The sequence below is a fragment of the Amblyomma mixtum genome, chromosome 10 (assembly GCF_055824585.1).
Source record: "Amblyomma mixtum isolate Tamu chromosome 10, ASM5582458v1, whole genome shotgun sequence".
Lineage (NCBI taxonomy): Eukaryota > Metazoa > Arthropoda > Arachnida > Ixodida > Ixodidae > Amblyomma > Amblyomma mixtum.
In genome coordinates, this window is record NC_143021.1 from 45,050,187 (window position 1) to 45,065,161 (window position 14,975).

At 47.3% G+C, this 14,975-nt stretch overlaps 1 protein-coding gene across 3 annotated transcripts in view; it reads left to right on the plus strand.

Annotated features, from left to right (window-relative positions):
• Positions 1–14,975, plus strand: part of gry (trafficking protein particle complex subunit 11 gry) — a 175,429-nt gene that overhangs the window by 46,196 nt on the left and 114,258 nt on the right. For 2 of the 3 annotated variants that reach the window (XM_089564051.1, XM_089564049.1), the window contains exons 8-10: positions 318–451; positions 1,720–1,861; positions 14,566–14,656. In XM_089564051.1, coding sequence (XP_089420177.1) covers positions 318–451; positions 1,720–1,861; positions 14,566–14,656 — 367 coding nt within the window. The remainder of the gene's footprint in view (positions 1–317; positions 452–1,719; positions 1,862–14,565; positions 14,657–14,975) is intronic. The other variant, XM_089564050.1, reaches the window with a different exon arrangement.

The window sequence follows — 14,975 nt, forward strand, 5'->3', positions numbered from 1 at the left end:
TCGTTAAACGAGCTATTGCCATGTCGTGCCTCAAGAACGCTGTCGGCAAAATTTGCCCGCATCTTACATCGGAAGCGTTCTACCGTCAAGCTCAAAGACTGCTGAGCGCTGGGTACCCTCCACGCCTGGTGGTGTCAGTCGCTGAGGGCCTCCTGAAAGAGATGCGCAGTCAGGTGCAAACGTGCAAGGGCTGCACACAGCGCAGGCAGAAGGTAGCGGTGATGCCTCACACTGTCGCACAATCCGAAAAAGGTGGGCCAGAAGGAATGGCTCATTTGTGGTGCCTCCCTGTGGCTGAGCATGCATGTGCTGTGCAGCTGTGCCAGCTGGCGTTCATGCAGAACATCCCGCTGGACGCCATCCACCAGTTCCGGCGGCACGTGGACATCTTCAAGGATCGGGTGGGAAACCCCCGCCTTGCCTTCGAGCACAGCGCCTGGATGTCCAAGCAGTGCGTACCCATGTTCTGTGCATTTCTGCAATGCCTTGCAAGGGAGTGCTGATGCATCCGCAGAACCCCTGCATGGAACTAAGCAGGCGAAAAGGGCTGCTCGCAACAGGTGGACCTGGTGCATAGTTAAGGACAACGCAGCGAGCTATGGAAAGGAAAATGGTTGCTGTATCTGTATCTGAGATCGGGAGAGGGCGTAGTGAGTAAGGGTATGAACGCGGGGCAGGGCATGTAATGCGTACGCAGGATAACCGCTGGTCCTAAGTGGAGTGGATTCCAGGAGAAGGCAAGCGTAGCAGGGGACGGCAGAAAATTAGGTGGGCAGATGAGATTAAGAAATTTGCGGGGATACAGTGGCCGCGGCTGGCTAAGGACAGGGTTAATTGGAGAGAGACATGGGAGAGGCCTTTGCCCTGCATTGGGCGCAGTCAGGCTGATGATGATGATAGTGGGAGCACAGACTGCCAGTTTAGGGCCAAAATGGAAACCTGCACAAATACTGTGTGCACTTTGAGACCATACAAGGGCAGTGTTCTCTGTTGTGATTAACGTTGCATGATGAGGTAGTGATCTCAGTTGTGCTATGGTAGGGCCATCTTGGGGAACAGGAAGGAAACGGGGTTCAAAGCTTGGTGCTTCAATCACGCCTCCTAGAGTACTTCTAGCTATGTTCTCCAAGTGGAAGCCATGTTGTTGGGCAGCCAATTAGCCAAGCCAATTAGATACCCAGTTATAATGAACAAGTGTGCGAACGTTATTGTGCTGTATTTGCTTGAATGTAGCGAGTTTTGTTTACCAGAGATAGTACCCAGAGGTCACCCCTTGTATTATAATGCAATACTATGTGGCGACAAAGGCACATTATCTTGTATTGATTTGCGTACCAGTTGACGCATTGCACAGGTTGGCCCCTAACTTCAGGAAACAGAAAAATGAAGGAAATGTTAGAACTTTCTAACGAAGCCAACGTCACTTTCAGAGACTTGAAACTGCCACGCTAATTTCCTCATGGCTCTGCGTATAAGGTGAAGTCTCATTTAAATGTTACCACAAATGGTCACTGACATTTGGGATGCATGACTCTCCAAGTGGTGAAGTGCCTGGAATAAGTTTTGTCTTTATGATGAGGCCTGTGAAGCAGTGTTTTGAATGGGCCTCCCTTGAGCACAGTTACAGCCGTAGGCGCATAGCGGCTCTGTGTGGTGCCCTCGACTGATGGGGAGGGCAAGATGCAGCTGACATGCGTGCGAGTGGGGCGGCCCGTGCAGGTTCAGCCACTTTGGGGACCTGTTTGAGGAGGCGGTGGGCTTTGGGCTGACGGCGATCCAGACGCAGCACCCGGGCTTCTACTTCCAGCAGGCGGCCAACCATGCCCTGGCACGCAAGGAGCAGGCCGCCCGGCTGTGCAGGGTGAGCTGCCCCCTTCTTCGCATTGTCATGTGTGCCCTCAGGGGGGGTGTTGAGGAGACGAGAATGGGTTGTCTTGTGGTACGTGAGGGCTGTGCGTAATGTTTCGTTCATTTTGCTTATGTCCTCGAGGGGTTACTGGTTGCAGGGGTAACAAGAACGGCAGTATGCAGAAATAGCGTGCTATATGAGCATAGTACATCAGTAAACCTCATTAATTCAGGCTTTGAACGCACCAGGGATAGTGTCCAAAATATTTGGAGGCTGAAATTACCGTATATACTTGTGTACGGGTTGCACTTTTTTTCTGCAGTTTTACAAGGTGTGGCTCTTAAGGAGATATAGGATGATAGGACTTACACTTAAGGCTGATATAGGACTTACACGAGTAAGTCTTATATCATCCGCAGAAACGTCACACTGTTGCTGCGACTGTTCTAGATAATAATGTAAACACTGCTAAATGACCACACCTACTTTATTCACAGAGTCTCCTTGTCGCTTTCGCTCTGGCAGCTGCTTGAAGAGCTTGTCTCATGGGTGCCTTCCCAGAGGTCTTCGATGCCATCCATCTGGTTCGATATTCCAGTCACCTTGAAGCTTTTCACAATGGTGTCGCATGACACCAAAGCCATGCGCTTAAAATCCACAAACAAAGTCGCTGTAGTGAAGCTCTCTTCAACCATCCATTGGGAGTCTTCTCGTGCATGCCTGGTGCCATCCATTTGAAGTAACTCTGCCAGAGTTCAGCGTTAAATGGCCAATTCACTAAGACATGCTGCAGGATACTTGTCATTCCTCCAGGAATAGCAGCTAACTTCGTTCAAGTGTCAGCGAGATAACTGCGAACACTGCCGAGGACAAGCACAGCCCCCTCCGTTGCAACAGGCCACTTGGCCCACACCGTTTTTACCCAGTCTGAAAAAACGAGTTCATCCAGCCTTTTTCATGGGCTCGAACAATGATGCCATCTGGAAACTTTTCTTTTGGCAGCATCTTCTCCTTGAAAACCGCATACAGTAGACTCGCGATAATTCAAAGTCTGATAATTCGTACTTTCGGTTAATTGAAACAAAAATCAAATTTTTGGTTGGTTCGCCATGTTTTCAATATATCTAAAGGCCGCTTAATTCAAACATAGCAATTCGGTTAATTCGTACTTTTTGCTTGTCCATACCGGAAAATTATCGGCTATCGTTGCCACCACTGGCGGAAAATCTGAGTTCTTATATCACTACAACAGTGGGAAATGTGAAATTAAGCGCACTATGACTCAAAAAGAAGAAAGCAAAGAAGAGCCTAACAAAGAAACGTTCGAAACAAAACTAAAGTCCCCTGAAGGGCGCATTGCTGATCAATTTTCTGTGGCTTGCTAGCCAGATCAATGGAGCAAATTCGAAATTAAAACTTGTGGGAAAGACTGCTGTCTGCCTGCATCTGTCAAAGCGCTCTAAACTGTGGCCACTGAAGTAAAAACAAAGTGCAGGAGAAAAACAATAACAAAAAGGGGTGCGAAAGTGGAGCAGTTAGCATCGGCCGATTCCGAATCACGTGAGCGCTCGTGCTTTTTTTTTTTCCCTTGGTTTGTTGCCAGCGTCGGTAGCACGATGTCTCCGTGAGGGAAGTATAAGTGAAAGAAAAATTGGCAGCCATAGAAGAAGTTCAGTCCGGAGTCAAGAAGACTGCTGTGGCATTGAAATGTGGGATCACAAAAAGTGCCCTGACAACGATTGTGAAAGCGAAAGAGTAGCTGCGAAACAACTCAAGCCGCTTTGCTCCCGACAGAAAAAGGCTTGGGAGGCGGTTTTCCTTTGGCTTAAGCGCACTCTAATCTACCGGTAAGGGGACCAATCCTGCAAGAGGTCTGTGCGCTTTGGAATTGCGGATTTCAAGTGTAGTGGTGTAGGGACACAGCCTCGCTTTCAAGTGGAGAAGTGGCAGCGGTCGGTGAGGCGGTCACTGCCGACTGGCAGCAGACGCGCCTTCCGAGCCTACTGCTTAAATACTCCCCGGCTGATGCTGACGAAATGGGACTATTCTTCAAGTGCCTGCCTCAGCAAACATTGTGTCACAAGGGGGAATGTTGCACCGGCAGAAAGCTGAGCAAGGAGCGACTCACAGTCATGGTTTGTGCCAGTATGGATGGTAGCCACAAGCCCGAACTTTTCGTTGTGGGCAATTCAAAGCGTCCGAAGTGCTTTAAAGGCGTACGAACTCTTCTCATTTCTGATGCAGCAAATTCACTTGCCTGGATGACGCAATCTTTGTTTGAAGATTGGGTTTTGGAAACTTGATGTGCCGTTTCAAGTGCGATAAAAGAAAATGGCTGATGATTGTTGACAATGGTCCCGCTAATGGTGACACGGAGGGGCTGGAGGCAGTTTGTTTTGAATTCCTCCCTCCAAACACAACTGCTGTCGTCCAGCCCTTGGATCAGGGGCCAATCAAATGTCTTAAGACAAACTACAGGAAGCTACTCCTCAAGAGGATGCTAATATGCGTGGACAATTCCATGTCGTACAGCATAACACTGCTGTCGTCGGTGGGAATGCTAGCTGACGCATGGAGTGCAGTAACATCAGAAAAAATACGGAACTGCTTCCAGCATGCCTTCCGCATGACAGGCCACAGCTGTGTCTGACTGCGCTCGAAATGAGGATGTAGACTGCCTCCAAATGGATGTCTTTCTGCCCTCCAAGCACACAACAGAGCTGCTGACCTCAGTGCGGCTGCTGACGTGTGTGTGTTGTGGGGCTTTGATTGGGGAGATATAAACACATTCTCCCCATTTAACCGCGGCTGACGCAGTTCAAAACCACGGCGGGCCTTGCTCTGAGGGAACAAAGGAACGACACTCTGGCTGACACAAACAAGGCATTTATGGCTACAACAACAGTAACGCCAGCTAGCAACAAAATACGCTGAGGCACTGAGGACGTCCGACTCACCAGCACGATTACGAGCGAATGTTCGCCCACGCTAGGGCAAGGGGGAAGCTCCGAGGCCGGGCAGAACGAGATGCAGGGTGAGCGTTTCTCCCCACGAGGGTTCACGTTAGCCGGTGAAGAGCAGAGCCTCGTGCTGAACGTCAACGCGCTTCCCCAAGCACAAGAGGACCGTCTCTCCCTCGCGTACGCGCAGCAAACACACCATCCGTGGAGCTCGTGTCTCTGCGATGCCCTCCCCTGTTAGTTGAAGTAACACAGCTAAGGAGGGTGCATGGTGGGGAAGCGTCCCACAGTGTGCAGGGACGACTTGGTAGCTGCCAGCACAGTGCAGCAGCGAAAGTGAAGAGGAGGAATCAGAAGAGCATTCCTCTCGGACAGGCCCTCCTGCCGCACTCAAGAAGCACTGGCTGCTCTTACTGGAATAGAGAACTTTGTTCTTAACGCACACGCAAAGAAGCAATTCATGATTTCTTCAAGCGGTCCAGTCAGCCATAGATTTCCAATAAACTTGTTCTGGATCTTCATCTATGCTCCGGTTTTATTGTGTAATTTAAGAGTAGAAATGCTTAAAATGTGACTACAGTGGATACTTAATTATAATGTGCACTGTAATCTTGCTCAGAGTCATATATGCGAGAACTTCCGATAATTCAAATTTTCTGATAATTCAAACAAAATCCTGGGGTCCCTTTGAGTTTGAATTAATGAGAGTCTACTGTACGGTGGCAGCTTTCTGCCACCTGCAGAGATGCACACCGTCACTGTGCACCATTGCCGTTCTGCAGCGGTTCTATGCACAGAAATGCTTTTTGCGCCTTTAAAATGAACTGCGCTATTTTGAGGTGTACTAAACCAGACAGGCGCCTGATCTGCGTTCCCCATCTGAGACAGCTCATAGCCGAAGGCTGTGTACGAAATGGTGCAACTTCAACACTGTGTCCTCTTACTGCTTTTGGCACATTGTCATTCTACGCCGAATGGAGAGCGCGTTTCAATTCGTGAAATGTTGAAGCCATCCCCTACTTGCTTTAAAATTCGCAAGTGGAATGCCCACATGGCAAGCGATGGCAACGGCTTTCACGCGGATCATCTCTGTCAACACTGCATCGCCTTTTTTTTTTCTTGTCATGACGTACTCCTCAAGTTCCTTTTCAAGCTCCGGAAGCTTGTGCTGTTCCCTGCAGAATGCTCTCCGCTTGTGGTTCGCACCAGCGAACTGTTCTTTCTCGTTGACGTCTAACTTGCGCTCAGCTGCCGCTTGCCGTGTTCTTCGGTGTAAGCGACAACTGTCAGCTTTAAGGCCATGGTGTACGAAATCAGATCTCTACCAGTCGTCACCGAGCCATAAGCATAGGCCATGATCCACTGAACAACGCTGCACAGAGCAGCCAAAACTGCACCAACACACTGCCTAAGAACGCAACACCGCACAAAGGAAAAAAATGGCTCCTGGAGCGAAATGGTTGCAAAAACAAGACCGCATCCCCATCATCATCATCATCAGCCTGACTATCCCACTGCACAACAAAGGCCTCTCCCATCCAGCTGTAGCCACTGTATCCCCGCAAACTTCTTAATCTCATCCGCCCACCTAACTCTCTGCCGCCCCCTGCTACGCTTGCGTTCTCTTGGGATCCACTCCGTTACCCTTAAGGACCAGCGGTTACCATGCCTTCGCATTACATGCCAAGCCCATTTCTCCCTCTTCATTTCAACTAGGATGTCGTTAACCCGCGTTTGTTCCCTTACCCCACTCCGCCCGCTTCCGGTCTCTCAATGCTAAACTCGGTGCTCAGTGCTAAAAATCATTTTCCTTTCCATAGCCCGCTGCGTTGTCCCTAACTTAAGCTGAACCCTCTTTGTTAGCCTCCACGTTTCCGACCCACAGGGGAGTAGCGGTGATATATGCAACTTACCTCTTGAGGGATCGTATAAGTGAGCAGCAGAAAGTGAAGCAACATACAGACGAGGACGATGCTGCACGTACAGCTGAAGAATTAATTTGAAAAACCACGCATTTATCCACAAGAACAGGCATTACTTTCTGCTCCTCAATTATACGATCATGAACCATTATTAATCTTGAGGGATAATGGCAAACTGCCATTCATGAGCTGAGAGAAGCTGCCATATGCGCTCCACCTCATGGTTGAACTACTGCGCGAAGAAAACACGGACAGAGACAGAAAAACACGTACACACACTGAGCGCTTATTGAACACTGAGTTCTTATTCTTCTAGGTATTTCCCTCCCATTATCTGGATCAGCGGTCACTACCTGCCCTAAGTAGACATATTCTCTTACTGCTTCCTGCTTACTGATCTTTAACATTTTTAACGTGGTACTTAGTCAGACTTTATTTGTGCTCCGGGTCTGGTAAGCGTCCGGTGCTTGGCGAAATTCAAGAAGGCTGTCATTCTTTGCGCTGAAGAAACGAACTGCGCACCGGGCCACAAGTTTGACGTTGATACAGGGGTGATGGCTGCAGCGAGGCAAAATATTTATCTGTTCCACGTTGTTTTCGTGATGTGGCTGTGTGCGAAGTGCGGGATTTCGCTGGACGACAACACTAGAACGATGTGCTGTGGGACCGCAGCAGTGATCATGGCGACAGCACTAGTGAGGACGATGGCATGAGTCTGGACGAGTAGTCCAGTGACTAATACATTTTAGTTTTTGAATATGCCTACAGGCACGCCTGCGCGCCTCCGATAGCATCTGAGGATAAGCGGCGGAGGTCAGATAATGCTATCGCGTTCTGCTATTAAAGGGGAATCTTAAGGGACCTCCAAGTTTTTTGTTTTTTTGTTCCTCATATGAGATATGGGGAGGGGTTGACTTACATTTGAGTTGACTTACAATCATGTAAATACAGTAGTATGAAGTCTATTTCTTTTTTAGTCTCGCCATTGGGGCTCTTCCACATCCACTTCCTGTTGGCTCGTTTGTGGAAGAAGGTATTCATGATCCGTAAATTATTTCTATCTATGAGCTCTGCTAATAACTCTCCCCTGCTATTCCTAGAACCTATGCCATAGTCGCCTACTGCCTGGTCTCCAGCTTGCTTCTTGTCTGCCTTTGCATTGAAGTCGCCCATCACTACACTGTACTGTGATTGTACTTTGTTCATTGCTGATTCCACATCTTCATAGAAGCTTTCAACGATCTGGTCATCATGGCTTGATGTGGGCCCGTAAGCCTGCACCGCCTTCAGCTTGTACCTCTTATTAAGCCTGATTATGATAGCTACCCAAGGAACCACCGATATCCACCGGCCAGCCGTTGGCCGTTCGTTTCGGATGTTCCGGACGTCGATTTCGGATGTCCGTTTCTGGATCTTTCTCAGATGTTCGCATATATCGCACATGCATGCTTTCTTCTTGTGCATGAGGCAGTAAAATGGAAAAGCAAAGTACAGCGAGCATATTTTATTGTGGTTGTACATCAGCACAGAACTGAGTTACTATGAAGTGTCTAACTCCTCAATGTGATGTAAAACTTAGAGCGCACACCCATCTTCCCACTTCCATGATGAAGCAGAAGCTAACAGCTTTCTGCAAAAAAAAAAAGAAAAGGTTAGTCCTCAAGCCTACGTCAAATCTCAGTATGCCATGATAAATTCAAAAATGCTTTGTTAATGGTGTTCTCGTTGATGAAGCCCAAAATAACACAGAGGTGAGACACACCAACATAGTGATCATCCTTGACATGAAAAGGTATTCTATGCTTGCAAGATGCCAAGAGCTAGGAAATTGAGCATTTCCCATGATGGTATCCGCCCTACATACAACCCACTTGTTACATGCAGTCTTGAATTTCAATGCAGTTCTGCCCTTCTTTCCCTAGACTCAAACAAAAACAAGTGTCAGGACTGCTGACAAAAAGATTATGCCCGCGCCAAGTTGCAAGAGACCAAGATAACTTCATGAATGCTCTGCAACTTTGTGCTGTTATGGGCTGCATTAACATGAGTACCACTGACAGAGGTAGGGGTGTGCGAATATTCGGTAATTTCGAATATTTGATCGAATAGCATGGTATTTGATATTCGCTTTGAACCGAATTCTCGGTATTCGGAATTTCGAAGTATTCGTCTCGCGCGAATAGTGTTACTGGGACGCTTGCCCGCTTGCTCTACGTGGTTTCGGTTCCGAGTATTGCCGCATAGATGGGTTTTTTCTATCGCGCTTTCAACGCTCGGGGGTGAGTAAATACGCAAATCACGATCAGGCCGGGGTGCGAACCCAGCGACAAATGAAAGGAAGGTGAGGGCGATGCGCTCTTGCGGAAGATCCTGCGTTCTGGCCGTCTTCGAGCCTCCGCACTAAGGCTGCCATAAGCCACCTTGTCGAGGCAGACGCAATGAAGGAAGAACACAGCCGACAGTCGTCTAAGCTTCAAAACAAGAAACCTGTTTATTGTCAGCGAACCCTTCATATACTCTGGCTGGCGGTGACGTTATCGATGAGCTCGGACGCGCAAGTATTCGAACGTGGGCATCGCTTGGCCGCGTTCATCCCCCCCTTCTTTTTTTTTTCTAATAGAGCTGCGGAAAAGATTATCTAATAGGACAGATGCGAAGATAAACACGCAGCCCCGCCGCGCTATCGCTTCACCCAGTCAGGTGACGAATCATGCGTACCGAACATGGGCGACCGTTCTCGGTAGCATTGAAGCAAGCCATCATATTACTGGCGGAGGCGAGAAAAATTCAGCTGCAGCGCGGGGACTCGATGTCGCCGAAGTGTATACTTACTTCAATGGGAAGGGCGCATTTAGCGTGTAATAACGCCAAGCTTAATGTGCACCCGTGGAGGATTACTGCCGGTAACGCTCGGCATCGGGGAGGCTGCGGACGTATACATGACTGCCGAACTTTAGTAGAACGAAATGATCGCATCCATCTACAGCTGGCGTCTTTTCTTGCTATTCTGACTGCTTGCGCATTGGTGGGAACGGAACGCCGTCCGGGCAAGTTGATATACTCTTTTTTGATTTTAGTAAAGCATTCGATAAGGTTCCACATGGAAAATTACTCCACAAACTAGAGCACATTGGTCTTCCTACAAATATTATAACATGGATCCAGGCCTACCTCCGTCATAGACAGCAATTTGTTGAAATTAACAAATGTACTTCCAATATCCGTCAGGTAACTTCTGGTGTACCGCAAGGCAGCGTATTAGGACCACTTTTATTTTTGATCTATATTAATGATATAGTCGACGTAATTCCTGATGATGTCCATGTTAATTTATTTGCGGATGACTGTGTCATTTTTAGAAAAATTGTTTCCAGGAACGACAGCAATTACTTACAGGAATCAGTTAATGCTATCCGTGATTGGTGTGAACTTTGGCGCATGGAAATCAATGTAAACAAAACAGTTTTGCTGCGAGTCACACGGAAAAAAGAACCTAGTGTATTTTCTTATGTACTTAACAACACAATAATATCTGAGGTTGAAAAATACAAGTATTTGGGTGTCACATTCAATAGTAAACTCTCTTGGTCAAACCATATTTCCATTACATGTTCAGCAGGAGTGCAAACTGCTGGGCTAGTTGGTTCATATTGCAAATAAAGGGAACCAGCGAAAAAAGACGCAACACAAGAACAAAGAAGGCACACACCACAACGCTGGTCTTACAACTGATTTATTGCGATGAAGAATTGCTCAATTTAAAAGAATTTCCTGCCTGCGCACACGCCCTACAGACAATACTCTTCGCGCACCACATGGTGACATGGCTACTATAATGATAAAAACTTGCACTCTTTTTCGGTGATAATCACGGACGGCTCACTGACGCATTTCTGCTTATGCTTTCTGATCAGGAAAGCCTCCAATAGCTCACGCTCACGTTTAGATTTCCCCCGCCCGATAATGCTGGCAGTGTGAAAACTAGGAGTACACTTGCAGTCCTTTACATGCAAGGCTAGATTGCTGCCTGTGCCAGTGCCCAAAGTGTTGCGATGTTGCCTCAGGCGCTCATTCAAGCATGCTCCGGTTTGGCCTATGTAGATTTTCCCGCATGACAATGGGATTGAATACACCACGCCCACTGCGCATGTGGTGAACATAGTCTGGTGTTTGGTCTTGCAAACACCAGTTCTGCGCAGGTCTGCAGAGGTTTTGGCGCACAAAACGGACAGTTTGCAAGGGGCAGAAAATGAACTGGTGTTTGCAAGACCAAACACCAGACTATGTTCACCACATGCGCAGTGGGCGTGGTGTATTCAATCCCATTGTCATGCGGGAAAATCTACATAGGCCAAACCGGAGCATGCTTGAATGAGCGCCTGAGGCAACATCGCACAACTTAGGGCACTGGCACAGGCAGCAATCTAGCCTTGCATGTAAAGGACTGCAAGTGTACTCCTAGTTTTCACACTACCAGCATTATCGGGCGGGGGAAATCTAAACATGAGAGTGAGCTATTGGAGGCTTTCCTGATCAGAAAGCATAAGCAGAAATGCGTCAGTGAGCCGTCCGTGATTATCACCGAAAAAGAGTGCAAGTTTTTATCATTATAGTAGCCATGTCGCCATGTGGTGCGCGAAGAGTATTGTCTGTAGGGTGTGTGCGCAGGCAGGAAATTCTTTTAAAATGAGCAATTCTTCATCGCAATAAATCAGTTGTAAGTCCAGCGTTCTGGTGTGTGCCTTCTTTGTTCTTGTGTTGCGTCTTTTTTCGCTGGTTCCCTTTATTTGCAATATGTTCAGCAGCATTGCGCAAGTTGTGGTTCTTGAAAAGGAAACTTAGAAATGCACCTGCAAATACCAAAATGTTAGCATACAACACATTTGTCCGTTCCAAACTGGAGTATGCAGCAGTAGTATGGGATCCTCATACTAAAAAGAATATAATGAATTTAGAGCGTGTTCAAAGGAAGGCTATCAGATTCATCTTTAGTAAATATAAAAGAGAGGATTCTCCTTCTTTAATAATGCTCGAAAATAAAATCAGTACGCTGGAAAACAGGCGGAAGATAAGTCGTCTCCAATTTTTACATAACATTATGAATGGAAAAAGCGCACTTCAGCGGCCTCATTGCGTAAAACATCCAAGTTCACGCCAGACAATACACAGACATAACCTTTCACTTACGCCAATATTTTCTAAAACAAAATCCCATATGAATAGTTTCTTTCCGCGTACTATACATGAATGGAATTCTATACCTGTCGAGGTATTGCAGTCACAAAACTTTTCAGAAGAGCTGGAAAAACATCTTTCTTCCATAAACTAACTGAAACAAAACCAGTTTTCACAATCTGTTATGTTTCCCTAACTCCTTCACTCTGTGATGCCTTTTTTTTTTTTTCCCCCAGAAACAGTTCTGTTGTTTTGAGTAAAAATTGCCCGCCTGTTTGTTATTTCACATGTGCCACTCTTCATGTTTTGTTAGTTATTGTGCTGGTGCCAGAATGTATTCATTGAGTAACACTGCTACACCCAGCATTATTTTTCGTTAGTGTTTGTTGTTGTTTTGCATTGTCACACTTTTTACTGTATTGCCCCTCCTGCTACGGCCAGTTTATTGGCTGCAGTATCAATAAATAAATAAATAAATAATCAGGGCATTGAGCCGTCTTCGGTGGTGTGCCACACTCCGTCCCCGCAACTCGGGCACTCCGGTACGTTGGAGGCTCAGAGCATTCTTGGAAGCTCGATGCTAAGTGCTGCTACTACCGGGGACAATTTTTCCAGGAGGCGCGAGCGGGGCAAATGACGTTTCGCTTGCGGCGCTAGAGTTTTGTACAGCTGCTTCCATTCTTGCTAGTCTGGGAATGTAACCGGAACGATGTTCCGATCCTTTAGCTTGATAAGCGAAGCAACGCTCCGGCAAACAGCAGCCGCGAGCTGCTAGTGAAATGCAAAAAGAAAATGCATTGTGCGACACGCCTTGTCAGAGTGCCGGCATAGGCCGGGAGGAGCGCCAGTTTGCCGCGCTAAACCCAAGAGAGACAGGGCAGAGCCGACATTTCCATACGAGCACCCCTCGGGTAGCGAAATAGACGCGCCGATCTCCGGCCGCAAGGTGATGGCGATGCATTTGAGCCATGGGCGGCGCGTCCTGAACGCTCTGTCCCCGACAGTACGGCCAACCTATCGGTGCTGCGGGAGCTTTGGATACGCGATGGTGCGATTCTGCCAGTGCTGCTAGGAAGTCCGGTCAGCCTATGTTCCATTTTAACATCTTCGGACGCAGCAGTCCCATCGGCGTAACCGAAAAGAAGGCGCAATACAAGCCAAGAAGTGAGGATCCTAAACTATAGAAACGCAAGCAACGCAAGTGGCAAGTCGGTGCACCGAACGTGATTGCCTAGCTCAGTGTTGGACATTCGACCTGTTCGACCACTTGTCACCGGTAGTGCAGAATGTCCTTTTTTTTTTTTTTTTCATTATTGTTCTCAGTGCTCTTGCTGCAGTGCAGGGCAATTACTCCTATGGTTTCAGTTATTGGTTCTACTACTGGCACCGTTCTGTTATACTGTCATTTTTTGTATTTTATTTCTAATTTCTTATTAGAAAGCAGGCGGTATTTTTATGTGTTATAACTTTTTATTACCAAACCGGTAAAAATTGTTCTGAACTCACTTTAGGTGCTCTCTCAAAATTTTGAAGCAAGGTTTTAAATAAAGCCTCAGTGCAGTATGTAATGGCATCGTGTGTTAGGAAAATAAATGGTTTTGGAAATGCCTGCTGTCATTCAGCCTTTTTTTATTGCCAGAAGTACTATTCGAACTATTCGCTTCGAAAATATTCGAAGAAAATCGCTATTCGCTTCGAATCAAAAAACCACTATTCGCACACCCCTGCAAAGAGACGTAGTGCAGGTCACAACCCACCTGTAACCCACACCACAATTTAGTCAGACCATAACTCCAACTCTCCCGTGTGAGAATGTTATAGATCCTGCTCCATTGTCGTAAAAGTAATTCCCAAGCAGTGCACTGTACTTATCTCCGTAGGCAATCACACTAAGCCTTTTTTCGTGCAAAGTACGGCACTGCAGTGTTCCAGGAGAGCTTCAGGCGCTTGCTGCATCCTTAGAGGTGTTCACGTTGCACACCACTTCCATCCACCGACTAAAAGAAACCACACATTTCAGTAACAGAGCTCAAAAGGGTCACCACGCTTTGCACCGAATAGGTGAGGTGCATTTCCAAAGTGAATGCAAACGGCCATGGAAAAATCGTCTGCCAGCTACTTCCGGTTCCAAATTTCTCTCTCTGCATATCAATTGCTCTGCATTTGTGCATTGTTTATTCACTAATCTGTTTGTGCTGCGACATTGCGTATTGCACAGCATCACCGTAAGATCAGCACGTGCTGTGTATGAACGCCTCCTGAGTGCAGAAGATGACAATTACGAAAGGTACGAGTGTTTTCTCGTGGTTATAATACTGCCAGTGTAAGCTGGCTGTTCTGCTTGTGCACAGCAGTCGGCTGTGTGTGTGGTAAAACTATTTTAACCTGTTCGTCATCATGCAATAGTTTTTTTTTCCTGCACCATGAAGGCAACGAAGGCTGAGCTTGCACAGTTTAGCAAACGATTGATGTATTTGCCTCAAAGGGTGTAAAAGCTGCCAGTGGGCTAGCAGACTATCCGTACATGCAACCGCGGGGGCACAGCGCATCTCAACACATCAGCAGCAGGTGGCTGCACCATGTTGAGGACATTGGGAAGCGTGTTGCAGTTCTGTGCAGGGGGGCAGGGGTGGTGATTCTTGTTCGGCCCTCCTCCCAGGAGGTGGCGTCTCCTCCCGAAGCGAACGTGCTGGAGGGGGAGGAGTCGCTCGAGTTCTACGGCCAGAGGCCATGGCAGGCCAGGGCACAGGGTACGTCATCACGTTGGGTTCAACTTTTTTCAACTTTGTTCAATTTTGCTAAGAAACATGAGAAGGCGAGAAGATGTTCAAAAAATGAGCAATGCGAAGGATGAGCGCCAACAATTAACACGGCTAGAAAGAAAATGCAACATGTGAAGTGTGCCCCTTAAAACCAGGTAAAGTCATATAAAACCAGAGAGAAAGGCATTACTCTTTCAGATAATGAGATAGATGGGGTGCTTACACAAACTTAAGTCCTGAGATGTAGGTGGCTCCAACGATTTTGCGCATTAGTTGGCTTTTATGTTTTTTCAAGACGGTTGCTTTC